This window comes from Odontesthes bonariensis, chromosome 21 (genome assembly GCF_027942865.1).
Source record: "Odontesthes bonariensis isolate fOdoBon6 chromosome 21, fOdoBon6.hap1, whole genome shotgun sequence".
NCBI lineage: Eukaryota > Metazoa > Chordata > Actinopteri > Atheriniformes > Atherinopsidae > Odontesthes > Odontesthes bonariensis.
Window position 1 is genome coordinate 19962349 of NC_134526.1, and position 16553 is coordinate 19978901.

General features: G+C 41.6%; 2 protein-coding genes across 2 annotated transcripts; both read left to right on the forward strand.

Moving 5' to 3' along the window:
- Positions 1 to 311: 311 nt before the first annotated feature.
- nudt9 (nudix (nucleoside diphosphate linked moiety X)-type motif 9) lies at positions 312 to 8865 on the forward strand. Its single transcript, XM_075454451.1, has 8 exons — positions 312 to 544; positions 3756 to 4046; positions 4284 to 4373; positions 5065 to 5151; positions 5366 to 5477; positions 6465 to 6611; positions 6889 to 6973; positions 7207 to 8865. The coding sequence occupies exons 1-8, from the start codon at positions 414 to 416 to the stop codon at positions 7350 to 7352; spliced, it is 1089 nt and encodes a 362-aa protein (XP_075310566.1). The 5' UTR covers positions 312 to 413; the 3' UTR covers positions 7353 to 8865.
- A 1053-nt stretch (positions 8866 to 9918) lies between these two features.
- On the forward strand, positions 9919 to 15969 carry LOC142371090 (uncharacterized). The gene is made up of 12 exons (XM_075453694.1): positions 9919 to 10186; positions 10822 to 10933; positions 11151 to 11244; positions 11527 to 11581; positions 11823 to 11963; positions 12233 to 12393; positions 12790 to 12888; positions 13027 to 13172; positions 13550 to 13721; positions 13811 to 13923; positions 15088 to 15172; positions 15257 to 15969. The coding sequence occupies exons 1-12, from the start codon at positions 10069 to 10071 to the stop codon at positions 15314 to 15316; spliced, it is 1356 nt and encodes a 451-aa protein (XP_075309809.1). The 5' UTR covers positions 9919 to 10068; the 3' UTR covers positions 15317 to 15969.
- The last annotated feature ends 584 nt before the right edge of the window (positions 15970 to 16553 follow it).

Below are 16553 nucleotides of genomic sequence, written 5' to 3' on the forward strand. Positions count from 1 at the left end.
TATACAATAAAATAAATTTATTTTACTATTTATGCAAGCATTTTCAGTGGTTTCAATCCTTATCTTTTGGGCAAATGAGCGACAGAACTGTACATTTATTCTGATTAAATAAAAATGTAATCAAGTTAATAAAATATTCCACTGTTGATAATCATTCTGAAAACGTTTACATGTATTAAAATGAAAAATCAAACAAAAGCGTTTATATATATAACAAACATAATCAAATATATAACATTTGAATGAATTGTGCATCCGTCCATTTTTCTTACATTCATGTGTGATTTTGTACGACAATTTTCACAGGAATAGTTGAATTCGATCACCATGGAAACGAGTGCGACCGCTGTAACTACGCCCCTTTGCTTACGTCATCGCGCAAGGCTGTGCACTTCCTGGTTACTGTGCTCTGCATGTTGTGCAAGTTGAATCAGTTTTCTCAAGGAATGGTACATTTACCTCTGCGACGACTCTGGACGGGCCATATTCCTTTGGCGCTTACTCTCCTTGGATTTCCGTACACCATCTGCACCTACGGAGTAAGGTATGATGAATGACATCAATTATAAAGCTAAAAGGTTGCTAAAATTGGACATGTCACGGACCGTTTGGGCTTTAAAGCTGCAGTCTGCAGGATTTGTTGTTGTCATACGTAAAGTCCTAATTTTTGGCATTTTAAGAGTTTACATGATCTGTCAGAACGCTTGAAGTTGAAAACGGTGACCTCCGTAGTCGCAAAATGCAAGAAATGCTTATTTTTTAACCGAAAAATAAAAAGTTATTCAACTTCCTGTCCCGCCCCATCAAAACACATGAGAACTCGTGCACGTCTACGTGCACGCCAGATGCGCGTACACGACTCCTCATTCATCAACTCACCTGTCATTTGCGATCATGGAAGATAGTAAGTAGACTAGCCCGTAATGAAGTTCAATAGTCTAGATAAATAAGCGTGGGGACGAGCCTACCTTGTATCGCGCGTGCACAATCGGTGATTGACAGGCAGCAGAGCCCTGCTCGTAACCTGATTTTTACCGGTCCGGTCTGCAATTTTGTAAACAAACCTGCTGGCTTTGGAGGGACCTAGCGGGACATATAGGGGACCTAGAGAACTCATTTTTTTTGTATTGGGGTATTTAATGTACTACTTTCAGAATCTCCGGACAGTTCCAGGCATTATGCTTGAAAAAGAGTTGCAGACTGCCGCTTTAAGCTAAGATTTTGAAGAGAGGGAAATATAGAAATGCCTAAGGACTATAAGCCATGACCACAAACACATATAGAAACATTAGTGCTGGACAATCCTGCACAATGCACATCCTCTTCACAATGTGTTGGTCAGCCACAGAAGCACCTTCAGCCAGAGACTGATTGCACCACGCTGCACCACAGAGCGCCACAGGAAGTCATTCCTGTCTGTGGCCTAAACTGTACAATTCCAGTGTCTGACATTACTTCACCATGTGCAATAACAATAACAACTAGCTACTGAGTAGCATTGTAAAGTCTGTTTACTGTTTATTGTATTTTTGTACATATTGAGATTTTTTAATGTTTTTATTTTTTCCTTATCTTATTCTTATTCATCTTTTCTTTTCTTTTTTCTGTAATGAGAGCACTGCAACAAAGGAATTTCCCGCAAGGGATTAATAAAGTAATTCTGATTCTGATTATAACCATCAGCTTACTCCGCACAGTTAAGGGAAACCTACTTTTATATTTTTGCTGTGTAACTCAAGCAAGACTAAACATAACTAGAAAGCTGGAAGCAGCTGAATGCGGGACCGAGGTGTGCGCATGTTGGGACAGTAGTCGCGCAGCTCTGCCCACACGCACGATACCCTCTGCATACGTACGAGCACATAATAACTCCAATGTGGAGGTGTTTTCGAAAATTTCTAGGGGGCGCCACTGAGCCATTTTGCTCCGCCCACACACGATACCCTTTACATACGTACGAGGTCGTCAGGGAGGACGTGTGTGCCAAGTTTCATGACTTTGCGATGATTATAAGGCTTTCAAATCACAAACGCCATAACAAGATTTTTACCGCCTGGCAACACCACACCGTTCAGAGTTTTGTGGCGAGTGACTGTGAGTCATCAAACTTTGAGGCGTTGCCACGCCCACGCCCTTTAAGTTTTGAAAAAGTTTCCCCATGAATTTTTCCCCCCCATGTCTTAAATGTACCGAATTTCGTCATCCCACGCGAAACTAAGCCCATTGCGGGACCATTTTTAAGCATCGTAGGGGGCGCTACAGAGTCAATGAGCGACTCCCAAAAATATAAAGTTTAGATTCTTTCATGTTGTCGACTGGCAGGTGGTGCTCGCAAAATTTCCTGAGTTTTCGCATACCTTTTCATGACCTTACGATCATGATAAGCCTTTCAAATCACACACCATCATAAGATTTTCACCGCCTGGCCACGCCCACTCCGTTCAGAGTTTAGAAAGGTTTCTTCATGAATTTTTCCCCCCACGTCTTAAGAGTAACCTGGCCAAGTTTGAAGCTTGTAGAATTAAAATCTGTAGGAGGAGTTTGATAAAATGTGAGGTGTGGAAAAAAAAAAGACGTTTCCAACCACCAATAGGTGGGGCTGTAGGTGGATATCACTATTTTATATGTGCGCGTTCAGGCTGGGTCCAGCAATCACCGTATAAAGTTTGGGACAGTATGGATAATGTATGTGGGAGTTAGAAGCGACTTAATTTTTCATGGCGAGTCATAAATTTGAGGCGTCGCCACGTCCACGCCGTTTGAGGTTTGAAAAAGTTTCTCCATGATTTTATCCCCCCATGTCTTAAGATTAACCTGACCAAGTTTGAAGGTTTTTGCATTAAATATGTAGGAGGAGTTTGATCAAATGCGAGATGTGGAAAAAAAAAGACGTTTCCAACCACCAGCAGGTGGCGCTGTAGTTGGATGTCACTATTTTATACCGGTATGTACGCGTTCAGGCTGGGTCCAGCATTCACCGTATGAAGTTTGGGACAGATTGGATAATGTATGTGGGAGTTATAAGCGACTTCATTTTTTGTGGTGAGTGATGGCGAGTCATCAAACTTTGAGGCATCGCCACGGCCACGCCCTTTAAGTTTTGAAAAAGTTTCTCCACGATTTATTCCCTCCATGTCTTAAGAGTAACCTGGCCAAGTTTGAAGTCTGTAGCATTAAATCTGTAGGACAAGTTCGATCATATGCAGGCGTGAAATCGGTCAAAAGTGGCACGGAAACTCATTTTCCATCCAAAATGGCCGCCTTCCTGTGGGCGTGGGACCATGGCGGCATGAGACTTTTTTGTGCGTATGGTCATGATGAATGAGTGTACCGAATTTCGTCGTCCTACGCGAAACTAACCCCATTGCGGGGACCATTTTTAAGCATTGTACGGGGCGCTACAGAGTCAATGAGCGACTCCCAAAAATATAAAGTTTAGATTCTTTCATGTTGTCGACTGGCAGGTGGTGCTTGCAAAATTTCAAGAGTTTTCGCATTCCTTTTTCAAAGAATAATAATAAGAAGAAGAAGACGGAATAATAAACCTTACAGATACAGTAGGGTCCTTGCAGTTTCACTGCTCAGTCCCTAATTAAGGATATCCACACTAAACCATCATTGGCATAGACCACAGATTTGTATTTCAGTAGCACATCCTGGTGCCTTGTAATGGTTGTTGTGCTCCCTCCTTGAGTATTGTCCGAGACTGTGTGTAATAAGTGATTTTTTGTGTCTCATACGCCTTCATGCTGCAGGTCTGCCATCTCCTGCTCATCTTCTCACCCTGGTGGGGCAAGTAAAAACATCAGACCTAACCCTGCCAGTTGCTGTAACCTTTACATGACCAGCGTCGGGACAATGCCGTCCTCAGCAGCAGCACCTCATGTAAAGGCCAGATGCACCCAGTATCCAGGGTCCACCGTCAAGCGCTTTCCCGTACCTGATGACAAGGTGGATTGGAGTCAGCTCTGGCCGCAGTATAATCCAGTCAGTTACACTGCCCCTTCAATTTTAAAGAAGCCAGCATGGGCGGATCCTGATATTGGGTGAGCAACACTTAACAACCTTAATGTACACCCTGTACGTTTTAATAAAATTAGGACTGCATGTTCAATATGTTAGTGCCATGTGAATGTTGGACTTTCAGATCTGTGGGGTAGGCTGTAGATTTTTTGAGTGCTGTGAGACATTGTGACTAAGATTTGTCTCCTCTGTTCTTTGTCAAAGACCAACAAGAGTTTATTAATACTATTTTTGGGACATTTGCTTTTTTTTTTTTGCAGCTCTTTCTCTCCAAAGTTCAATGCCATGGATGGTGCTGTGGACAGGGAAAGCTTTGAGGGCAGTTACAGAGTGGAAAATGGAAAACCCTTGTAAGTTTGTGAGCGGTAAGGTGAAAGCGGTTAAAGAGAATGAACACCTTTCTTTAGATTCTCGGTTTTGCATATGTGGACATACGATAAAAATTGTCTGTTGCGTACCAAGTCTGACGATTTCCTAAGTACAACCTCAGATACACATGACAAAACGTGACGTGTAACACTTTGATTTAGAAAAATAAACCAAAATGCGAAAACAGTGTGTGAATAAAACTTAAGTACATTGTTACTGTTTGCACGGGAGTTACAGTGGTAAGTAGCAGCCAGGTGCCATTTGAATGTTTTGTCATATAGGTGAAGATGTATTTACCTCCTCTTAAGACCTTGGAAATGGATTTTTTTATCATGTCCAAAAACATAAAGCCCTGAACTTGAAAGAGGGTGTGCTCCCTCCTGACGTGACTGTAAGTGATTTCTCGTTAATGTTGAAGGCATCACTTTATGACTCTTCGATGTTAATGCACAACAACATCAGGGTGAATGTCCAGTGTAGGCCTGTGGGCACTTGTTCTAAAGAGCAGTCTTACAGGAGGATTGCCAATCCCCTCTGTGCTCTCTACTAAAGAGTTTTGCTCTTGTATCAGAACATCTTAGGTTCACTTTGACCGTTTAAGTAATTTAGGAAAACAGGCCATCTCCGCATGCCATATGAATTAGGACCGCTAATTCCCGTTTTACTTCTTAGAAATCCTCTTGGACGAACAGGGTTGACTGGTAGAGGCTTGCTGGGACAATGGGGACCTAATCATGCAGCAGATCCTATTGTCACAAGGTAACTTTTTTTCTTTACCGTACAAATTGTTATTGTTCCCGTAGTCATTAATCATTGTTATTTGCTTGATTAATTTAGAAATGACTAAAAACAAGTGGAAAATCACGTTCGCCAAACTTAAACAGTTAAGGACGATTCCTTCCCTAAGAAGAAGGGCAGTGCCTGTCTTTTCGTATTAATGTCTAATGGCATGACATTTTTTCCTTTCTGCTAGATGGAAGACAGATCCCAATGGAGCAAAGATAAATCACTCAATCTCCAAACAGCCTATTCTGGAGTTTGTGTCCATCAAGAGGAAAGACTGTGGGGAGTGGGCCATTCCCGGGGTTGGTTGCTTTTACATTTCTTTTCATTTTACTGAAAAGCCACAAAAACCACTTTGTTTGTTCAAAAGATTTCTTTGCCGTCTCTTTGAAGCTGTAACATCCACAGAGACTATTTATATATTAGACCGTATTTTACAATGAGAAAAAAAGAACAAACATCTTACCCTACCAACCTAACTAGTCAATCCATAACACCAGTGTCTAGTATAGGATTGTCTTGCTAATACTCGAGGTGCAACAAGCATGCTCTTCCTTTTGAGTAGCTGAGACTCCTGAGTACCAGAGCTTTATTGTTCCGGCAGTAAATGCACTTCCTATAGTTACTCTCCTGGATGCTTCCTCTTGGCAACACAAAGTCAATTTCATTTAATAAGAGTAAATTGAAGTTGAGCAAAATTCTATCAACCTGTAAAATATCTCTTTGCAGAAATGGTTTCCCAGCGACGGTGTGTGCAGATACAGCAATATTCTTACTATTGACTGTAATCTCACTAAGACAATAGTGTACTAAGGTGTTTGCAATGGTCGCAGTGAGGATATTAGTTCATATTCGGTGTTGCCAGATCTTATGACAGAAACAAGTCATCGAATCCATGAAAACAAGCCCGAAAACAAGCGCTGGTGTATTCATGTGTCTCTAAACTCCCCAGCTTAGCTCACGCATTATAGAGCAGCAGTGTGTGTTGAAAGATACAAGGTCTCTACGTGTATGCGTAATGTGGCTAAGCTCTGCATGCACCACATACTTTTATCCGATTATTGGTTACTCCAGATAGGACCTTATTCGATCAGAAAATGTCTTATTCAGAGTAAGGTCTTAATCAGGTCGTTTTTGGTATGTTCGTTGAAAACAAAACATGTCTGAGATATTCGGACTAAATATCAGCCACTTTTCGGCTAGAAATCAAGATTTACTTCCCAGTTGGTACCGAGTGGATGTCACAATCCCGTACATGTCCCATCTGTGTGCACGTTCTGGTTTTGCAGGGGATGGTAGATCCAGGGGAGCAGGTTTCTCTCACGTTGCAGCGGGAGTTCTCGGAGGAAGCTCTGAACTCGCTTTCAGTCCCGCCATCAGAGAGAGCAAAAATCCACGAGCGCATCACCAAACTCTTCAGATCTCGAGGGTTTGAGGTCAGTAATTGATACAATAGCTTTTTTTTTCTTTTTTTTTTACCATCGTGTTTCAGTCATTAGGTGTTTGCATCAGGCTAAGGCTGCATTCAGACTGCAGACAGATAGATGGAAGCAATGTAGCAAAACAGCGTAGCTCCACTTGAGAGTTGTCATCCCAACTGTAAAATTCTTACAACTCAAAAAAAAAAAGTTTAAATCCAAATTTGACTAAATCAATGTGTATGAATAAGTGTATAAATGTATGCAAATACTTTTCTCCACCTTTCCAATCCAGGTGTATAAAGGCTACGTCGATGATCCTAGAAACACTGACAATGCTTGGATGGAGACAGTTGCTATCAACTTTCATGACGAATCAGGTGTCTTTAACTACATTTTTCTTATTACCTGTCCCGTTCACATGTTTTAAACTCTTCATTATCAATATTTCATTAAGGCTTCAGGGTTGCAGTCTTAGCCAATCCAGGGTAATTTAGAGGCCATTCACAATAACTTCCTATGGACGCTTTTTCCTCTCTGAGGACAACTAAAAGCAAGGTAGAGATGCAAGATTTTTTCAGACCATGATGGGTTATCGGTGCTCTTTTTGCAGGTGACAGTGTGAGTGAGCTACCACTGCAAGCTGGTGATGACGCTGGTGAAGTCCAATGGCTTGACATGGACTCGTCTTTGGCCCTCTACGCAAGTCACTCCCATTTCCTGGAGCTGGTTGCCAAAGAGAGGAAAGCTCACTGGTAAACGAGGACAAGAGACTCTTTTGACTTCATGAAGGAAAATATGAAGGAAATAAGAGCCTTAAGAGTACTTGTCCATGTAGCAAGCATGACATCTGAAGTGAAACTTCCCTCGTTAAATTATTCATAATAATAAGTTATAATAATGAAAACCTAATAAGCACATAGGAACATAGGAATCAACGCAATGACACGTCAGAGATAACAAAATACCATGTTAAGTGTGACTAAAGGAAGAAGTCAGAATAAAAAAAAGTGGTACCTTGATTTGATCCCGACATGAGAAAAGGAAATGACGTCCAAGCTTAGTGGTCCACTGAGATTGAGAAATCGAAGACCAAAGATGGAGGACTAACACGATTAGCCTTCCAAACCTCATCTCACTGCTGGGGATAATTGGACCAGCGATGAAGGTTTATGCATGAGAGGCCTTGTGTCTTTTAGGATTCCTGCTTCAAACGCTCATACATGGACACCTGCATGCATAGTGGCTTGACATTGTTTACTCTTTTTACGACAAAATGTTTCTCCTCACGCCTAATTAATAGATTTCATAAGAGATTATGCAAATTCACTGTGCGCAGCTAAGTTAGTGTGAGCGACCAGTGTGAGCATTTACGGGAACAGAAGAAGAAGAATCTGACCGTTATTGGGTTTATTAAGTCAGAACCTTTTACAAGAAAAGCTTAATAGTATTAGAACCAGTTCTAGGAGGCGCCACAAATCCAATTAGTCGTCTTTATCTGTTCTCATCGCTGCTGGGACCACAACCTTTGCCTGTATGACTCGATATTCAGCTGATGTAAAGTTGGATCCTAGCAGCACTGAACGGGGAGCTCCTGGTGTTTGGTACATTACAAAGCAGGAACGTGAAATTCCTTACACCCATAAAGATGCTCTTTCAGCTCTAGTAGAGTGCACCCAGGCCACTTTCCAGCATAACTGCAGTATAGTAGGAGCACTAATAGCATTTGTTCTTGTGGGAAGAGAGAGCTTTTCCCATCCAGAATTCCCCACTTGCAACCGCATAGTCGTTTGATTTTATTGTTGTTGTTTTTTTCTCTGACTGAGCTTTATTGCTGAAATTTTGCACGGTTAACAGTGTGAACCATCTCACCTGTTTTGATAACTATTACGGCTTTACTCATTGCATTGAATTCTTTTTCAATGAGCTATGATGTGAAAATAAACGGAACTTGCGCTGAATCTTTGTGTGTCACTAAAATGTCTGATAACCCCTGTTCCTCATGTATGCATGAAATTGTTAACCAATCTAAGGTACTGAAGTGATAGTCCAGTGTTTGGGGATGTTTTAACATCACACCATGTTTACTGTAGCGATTGTCTTGCAGTATGCATAACAAGCTGATGTCACTTCAGGAACAATGATAATCAGATGTCTGCACAAAGCTGCTGTTTTTGGATGATCTTAGACCTATAGTTATATCTGATGCATATATTTTAAGGTGTCCATGTGCCAATAAAAACTATACAAATAAAGTTTGATTTGGACTAAACAGCAGCAAGACAAGTTCATTGTGTTCTGTCTATCCTTAATGTCTCCTCATCAGCATATTACTGACTCCCAACACTTTCTATTAGCGATATTAAAACTAAGGATATCGAGTGACATTTTTATTTGTTTTGTTTTACTTTATTATTTCTTGCAGTATGGATTTAAGCCAGATACAAACAACAGACAAAACTTCATAGAACACAAATGAAAAGAAATAAGTCCCAGGCACTCAAAAGTAGAAAAGGAAGAAGGTATAAATAAAAAGCCTTTAATGACTTTGGCTAATCATAATAAAATACCAACATGTTTCAACCACCACCGTGGTCTTCATCAGGGCAAAGCAGAAGTCACAGACTGAACAACGGTAAAGACGTCTTTACCGTTGTTCAGTCTGTGACTTCTGCTTTGCCCTGATGAAGACCACGGTGGTGGTTGAAACATGTTGGTATTTTATTATGATTAGCCAAAGTCATTAAAGGCTTTTTATTTATACCTTCTTCCTTTTCTACTTTTGAGTGCCTGGGACTTATTTCTTTTCATATCGTGGATTTCCCTACCCCAAGAGCACCACTTTGGACTGTTCGTGATACACCTGAGCGCCGGGTTGATTTCTCTCACTTCATAGAACACATTGAAAGATATCTCGCTCTTAAGACAAAATCGAAACGTGAAAGATATAAAACATCATTGCTTGTAAATGTGTGTTTCTAAGCAGAAGTAAACACAGCCCTTACACCATGAAGTGAATGGTTATCTATAGATTTACTCTAGTTTTTCACTTTGAGCGAAACTGAAAAATATTACATTTTTTCATTACATCATCATAAGGGTATTTAGTCAGTTTTGATTTACTGAAATGCAAGGGATCTAAGAGGAAGCAGCTTTATCCCATCTCAGTCTGTGATGGTAATGATTAATTAGCAATTCACTGAATTCAATGTATTACCATAAAACCCTTTTCTAAAGTCATTTCTAGCTTCACTTTTTAAGTGAGGCGATTTTCAACAGACGAACTACATTTCCCAGAAGCCTGTGCGGCAAAAGCCGCCCAAGCTGACGACGTGGCTGACATAAGTCTCAACCCGGGGTTTCAGTGAACCGGTGTGATTCAAATTGGCAAACCGACTGCGCTCATTGCTTGTGCTATACTTCAGGAGGCTCTAACCGAGTTATACTGATACTTTGACCCACTCACTGTGCAACCATGTCGGGGAAAATCAGGAACCGAAGTGCTGCTAATGCCGACTCGATAGCTGGTGGTGTGTCCTGTGATGAGCGCATCTTGCGAGATATTCATCAGTTGTACACGGATCCCGACAGTGGTGAGTTGGCTGACTCGGGTGGTCCCTCGTAAAATGCTTAAAAATATAACTATTATAAATATATATACTGTTAAGATAGTTAGTCTTTTGTCGACCAGTGGTTAGCTAGCTAACCTACTAACGTTATGGGGCATGTGGGGAGGGCTAAGCGCTAGCTAAGTTTGCTAATAAGGATTTATGCTTCGGCTGACGTTGCATTTATCAAAGCTAATGCCATTTATATTGCCCATCTACATCCACTGCTTCGGCAGACTATAACATACTCATTAGTGATGACTCAGCTGCAGCGTTTGGTGACGTAACTTGAAATTGAAGGTGTGTGTTCCAACTTGAAATACGCAGTTACAGGTGGGTCGCTTGGAATTCTGGGTCCTGTAAAGAAAAAACTGTATAGAAAAACAGACATGTCCATCCCTCATCCAAAACTGAGGAGTGAATAAGTTATTAAGAGGTGCAAATAAAAACTTGTGGAAACGTTTTTGGACCCACTCTTCCTCCATCCGTTGCAGGTGCAACCACAGCACACTGATGGTGCCCCAGTTTTTCTTCATCAATACAGACTCCATTTCTTTTTACACTGAAGCCCCAGTTTATAAAGACAAACCTATGACGATAAAAATGTATTGTTTTAACAGGGTTGATTACAGTCGGCGAATCTGTCGGTGTGAAGTTGCTCCCACCCAGGAAAAAAATCACAGTGATGCTCATGGGCAACCACTCTGCAGGGAAGAGCTCCTTCATCAACTGGTAAGGTTCTGTAGGCTACAGAAGAGAAAGGAAAGAAAATGGCAAGCAATGCAGCCACCCGTTACCGTAGAAGACCCTGTACTCTCCTAAGTCTTAACCTAAACCCGTCCATCTTAATGGGTCTGAGACCCTCAGTATACAACACTGTAGAAAAATGAGTAAACAGCCACCATAGATGGTAGGTTTCATTCCTAAGCTGTCTCTCTACTTACTACAGGTATGTGGAGGAGCACATCCAGCGCACTGGAGTGGCTATTGAGACGCAGGGCTTCAGCTTTATTACAAGTGGACGCAAGAGAGAATCTCTCACAGTGAGTGAAACAGTGCATTCTTTTTTTTTTATATCAGCGTCGATAGTCCAGAAGAAAACACAAACATTGCAATTATGCTTGTGCTAATCGAAATGGAGGCCTTTTTTTTTTTTTTTTTTTTTTTTTTTTTTTAAGCCATCATGACAACCAGTTGCGTTCCCTCCAAGTCATGCCTCATTGTAGAGGTCAAGTGAACCGTGAAGAGCTCTCTGAAGTAATTGACATCTGCTTTACCCACCATCTGACAATTGTTTTTTTTTTTTTTTTTTTTTCTGTATCCAGGGAAATGCCACCTTTCATCTTTATCCACATTTCAAGCCTCTGCAAGAGTTTAAAGGTGAGTGTTTTTCTTAAAGGGTTAATGGATGATATTTTAAACCGTAACGGAGCAGTGAACCACTATTTGCTATGTGAAGTCATCGCAATGTAATGATGATGTCACCAGAGCGTGCAGCTTGTCACTAAATGAGTCTTTTTGTCAAAACATGACATGACTGAGATTGTGGAGTGCATTATCATCTTAATTGCTGTTGAAACCCAAATATAATAATCTCTGCCCCCGCCGGATTGTTTTCCAGGTGTTTCAGAGTACCTGAGCACAGAGATCTGCACATCGCGGCAGAAACGGTTCAGTCTGGTGACATTTGTAGATTCTCCAGGCTTGGTGGATGGTGATATGAAGTATCCTTTTGACGTGGACGAGGTTATTCTATATCTCGGTAGGTTTCCATGCTTTCCTCTCAGCTGTTAATGTTATGTCAAACTGGAGTTTTGTTTTAAGGCTTTGTGGCGGGCGTTTATTGAATTCTGTGTCTAAATGGGAAGAATTTAAAAACCCTAAACGAAACAAAATTGGTCAAAAGCGGAATGCCATAGCTTAATAATCCATCACTTTGCAGTAAAATGTGATGGGAATACATTTAAGCAATTTGATATTTGTTAATATTTGTAGGTGGTAAATAATGAATCTTCTCGCTGTCACTTTCAGGTGATCTGTGTGACCTTATTATGGTCTTCTTTGATCCCATGGGTCAGGCTCTGTGCAAGCGCACCCTCAACATTGTCGAGAGCCTGAATGAAAAACACGGCGACCGGCTGCGCTTTTACCTGAGCAAGGCTGATGAAGCCGGGGGAGAGTCGGACAGACAGGTAAACGCAGCAACAGCTCCGCTCACTTCAGTTTAACAAGCGTGTACGTTTGTTAACTTGGTCTATATTATGATTAGCACTCATTAAAATGATATGGAGAAAGAGTGGTGTGTGTCTATAAAGCAATTTTTACCCACATTCTTTATTTATTAGGTTAAAAGTGTGTGTAGTCTCTTTGTGAACCTATGTCAGCAGTGAAGTTTTGCCTGTTTGCACTGCCCTCATTTGCATTTTGAGACAACAGAGCAGCCACTTCTTTTCAAAGTGCACCGATTGATTTCTGCGTTGAAGTATAGAAATGTTTCCCGTAAGCAGATGGGCATTCGCTGCATGAAAGGAAAGACTTCCCTGCAGTCTCTTTCTGACTCATTTACGTTTGGTGACTGGCTGTTTCAGAGAGTAATGATGCAGATTGTCCAGGAGCTCTGCAAGCGGCCTGGACTCAACAAGTGTGGTTTTGACATGCCCACCATCTACATCTCTAATCCAAGCAAGGTAAGAGTTGATATCTCACGAGTTCCAGGTGACTTTTAAGTTTTATAGTCCTACACCTCCGGCTCTTCCCATGTTCTGTACATTAATATGAAGTCACTGCTATTTATTCACCCTTTTATTTGTGTTCCTTGTCTTCAGCCCAGTCGCTGCGTCAACCAAATTGAGGAGACTTGCCGTACCATCGAGAAAACTATCAACCAGACAGTCCAGAATACCCTCAACTCCCTGGAGAGGGACTGTGAGCTCATCAGTGAGGCCATCACAGAAACGCTCAGCAGTGACAGGTGAAACACAGATGCCTTCATTGTAATTCCTGCTGCAGTGCTGTCCCATTCCGTTGAATTCTGCTCATGGTCTCAGTGGGATTTATGCCAGGGTAAATGTCAGTTCCCATTTGTCCCACAAAGAGAACAATCGGTTCATTTTTACTTGATCTATGCCGAGGAGGTGTGTGGGTATAAGGGCTGGGATTATTTGGGACTCTGAACTAGAAACGCCGCTTATTTCCTCTGAGAGATTTGTATTTGTCAAACTGTTTTCGTTGAGTCTTGTTCATTTCAGCTAACTGTGGCCTGGTGCAGATAATGACTGTAATAAAGACGTATAAGAGCATCAGTCAGTGAGGCCTTCAGAGTGTAACCCTGACTCTTTGGTCTCGCAGACAGACCAGTGTGGTGAACCGACGTGCGCGCTGTAAGAGCTGCTTCCTGACTCTCTTGGGTTTCTGTGTGCCTCTGGCTCTGCTGGCCTTACTGGTGCTGGGCGCTTTGTCCAAGGATCTGCTGGAGGTGGCTCTGGGCCCCCAGGGGACCGAGGCGCTCTCGCTCTACCTGGTGAGTGTCCTTCACTGCTCTGTTGTATCATTGCAAATGGTACTTGAGAGGAACTAAAGTCCAGTCGTGGCTGCTCTTGTATTGGACAGAAACCCATCGTGAGAGTATTTGACTCCCTGTCGGGGGAGCAGCAGCTTTACAGCTGCGGTGGACTGGTCCTTCTCTCCTTCCTGCTGCTCATCATCGCACGCTTCTCCTTCAGGTACGAGACCTCGGTGCCATCGGAGCATTTAGTGCGATGATGCTCAAACTGCTACTGCACTGTTACTTAGTCACTGTTTTAATTTTTTATCTCTGTCCTTACTTACTCTCTAACCCTAATGGACTTTTATTTTATCAGTCAGCATTTACCCTCTTAGTTGGGATGCAGTTTTTATTCTCCAAAAAGCATAAAGTTGAAGATCAAGCTCACTTTTTGAACATGTTGAGCACTGATAGTGTATTATTGTTATAGTCATTTTAAAGTGTGTGTGGGGGGGGGGGGGTAATCAGAGAATCCAAGAGATTTGAGCGCAAACCTTTGCTAAAGTCTCAGTGCTTGAGTTCCCTGTGTGGGCTGTGGCTTGTTTTTAATCATCACGGTACAAATTTCAAGGTTCATTCACTCTCTTTATCTTTGTCTCGACAATCTGAAGCCATCAGCTATTCTAATCAGCTGGTCAGCAGGCAACAGGTGAAAATGTTTTTTTTTAAGGTAGATAATCCATGGTTCATAATATAAAGAAATGGCTGTTTGCAGCAACAGTTGAGGCATTTAAGCAAATCTTCTGAGATATCCTCTTAGGATTGCTGGAAATGCAAATCAAAACTCTTTGTTTGACTGCAAAAGACCTTCAGAACGATGCAGCAGACTGGTGTTCATGGTGCTCTGTTCCACTGAGCAGTGACACTTTCACAAACACAACCTTTGTGGAACATTTACCTGCGTCCTCCCCTCTGTATCCAACGTCACAATGTTCGAATCTGAAGAATCCTGAAGCATTTTGGATGCGGGGCCTGCAAACTGTTAAAGTCAAAATGGAATATTTTGACTTCACCGAGCAAAGAGTTTGAGAAAAGGTCCAGAATATAATAAAAAGAACTTCTGTCCAACCGTGAAGCTCAGGGTTGATTGATGGTGCTTTGGGCTTATGTTCCTATGAAGAAACCATGGAAGTAAATATGTCGTAATTTGTGGGAAAAAAAGTACAAGTTGGAAAGAATGACTATAAACACAAATTAAAGTGCACGATATACAAAATCAAGGGTTGCAAGTTGAAAGCCCCTCAGAGTTCCTGTGAGCTGAAGTTCATCAAAAGAGCAGTGCATGGTAAGTTAAATACAAATGGAATTGATCTCTTAGATTTTTCCCTTTGACTTTTCGCAGAACTCGCCCGACTCTATCAGGCAAACAGAAACGGCAACTACAGGAGAAGCTGGGGTACGTTCAGGAGGTGGTCAAGTCCAAAAAGGTGAGCGTGCGTGACTCAATCTGAAACGGTCCCGGCGGTAAAAAAAACTCTTGGGTTTTTAACGGTCTACTTCTCTCCCTCTAGAAAAAGCTCTATGAGGAGTATCTACGCCAGAGTGTCAGCGATCAGGACATGGACTTGTAAAGATGTGTGCGAAAGCATCGCCCCAATGACTTCGGACCAATTAAATACTTTCTTTGCCAAGGTTTCACACACCCGCTGCTATGTAACTCGGACTACTTAATTATGCATCTTTATTTCTGTTACAAGGCGCAACCAAGATCTGGTGCTTTGAGTGCCATAAAACCTGTTTACCTGTTAGACGATGTCACCTCTGTACGAACCCTGAAAGCTCACTATTTGCAGATGGGATAAGCTTGTTACTGATCAGTCATTTCCTTTGAGTAATTTCCATACTTGTATCTTGTGCCTCTGCTCCGCTCAAACAAATTCGGGTGCATACCACTTTTAAGACGTGGAAGTGTACCCAAACTATTTATAACAACGTATAGCACTGATTTCCGAGTCACTTTGTACGCGTTACAGTTTTTGAGGACCGTCACCAGCATTTTATACAGTGTTTTGACTTCTTCTCATTGGTTTTGTATCGAGCCAGTACCCACAAATGTCTTTGGATTAGCTTCTGTTTAGAATATTCAATTATCTGCACAGATCCTGCGGTGATGATTGGGAGCTGCGCAGTCCAAACTGTTGCTAGAGTGAACTTTTTGTATTTTCTCTATACATTGTGACCATGTTTTATTTACAGCTGATTAAAGAAAAAAAAATGTTTTCAATATAGAAAATGAAGAGGCTTTTTCTTGATGAGTTTTGTGGAAATGGGGAATACCACCTTTTTCAAATAAGTCGTATTACATTTGATTACATTTTTCTTTGTTTCTACAGTCTTTGACTCTTAGAGTACACTTCTCATGTGAGGTCTCTGACAGACCGTGAATATCTGCAAATCAGTTTGTAAAATACACAGTTGAAGATCAGTTGGTGTGTTGCTCTCGCAGCCCAACATTGCGACAGCCAAAATCTTCAACACAAGCAAATTTGGTGGAGTAACACAGTCACCGATCAGCTGAACTCATAAAACTAAGCTGGGCAGATGATATTCTGGTCGGTTGAGGACTGGGGCTCTGTCCTGTCTGAACACCCTTAAAACTGAAGTATGTATGAGTTCCTGCTCTTCGGAAGCACCTCCGCAAAATGCCTTCACGCCGACCAAAATCTTAGCGTAAGGCAGTCGATGAAATGCAAGTAAATCTAAAAGGAAAAAGAGGGTTTCATTGAGACTCTCTGTGTTGGGATGGTCACTATCAATCATTCTGAACACTGTCGTGAGTACAGTGTGTCGAAAAGAGGAAATGAAAAT

Bases quoted from the DNA above. Each gene is read 5' to 3' on its own strand.
- LOC142371090 (XM_075453694.1), top strand. From the start codon at position 10,069: ATGTCGGGGAAAATCAGGAACCGAAGTGCTGCTAATGCCGACTCGATA. The intron at 11,582-11,822 runs GTGAGTGTTTTT...ATTGTTTTCCAG, and splicing joins GCCTCTGCAAGAGTTTAAAG to GTGTTTCAGAGTACCTGAGC. The intron at 13,924-15,087 runs GTACGAGACCTC...GACTTTTCGCAG, and splicing joins ATCGCACGCTTCTCCTTCAG to AACTCGCCCGACTCTATCAG.
- nudt9 (XM_075454451.1), top strand. From the start codon at position 414: ATGTTGTGCAAGTTGAATCAGTTTTCTCAAGGAATGGTACATTTACCT. The intron at 4,047-4,283 runs GTGAGCAACACT...TTTTTTTTGCAG, and splicing joins TGGGCGGATCCTGATATTGG to CTCTTTCTCTCCAAAGTTCA. The intron at 5,478-6,464 runs GTTGGTTGCTTT...CTGGTTTTGCAG, and splicing joins GGGAGTGGGCCATTCCCGGG to GGGATGGTAGATCCAGGGGA.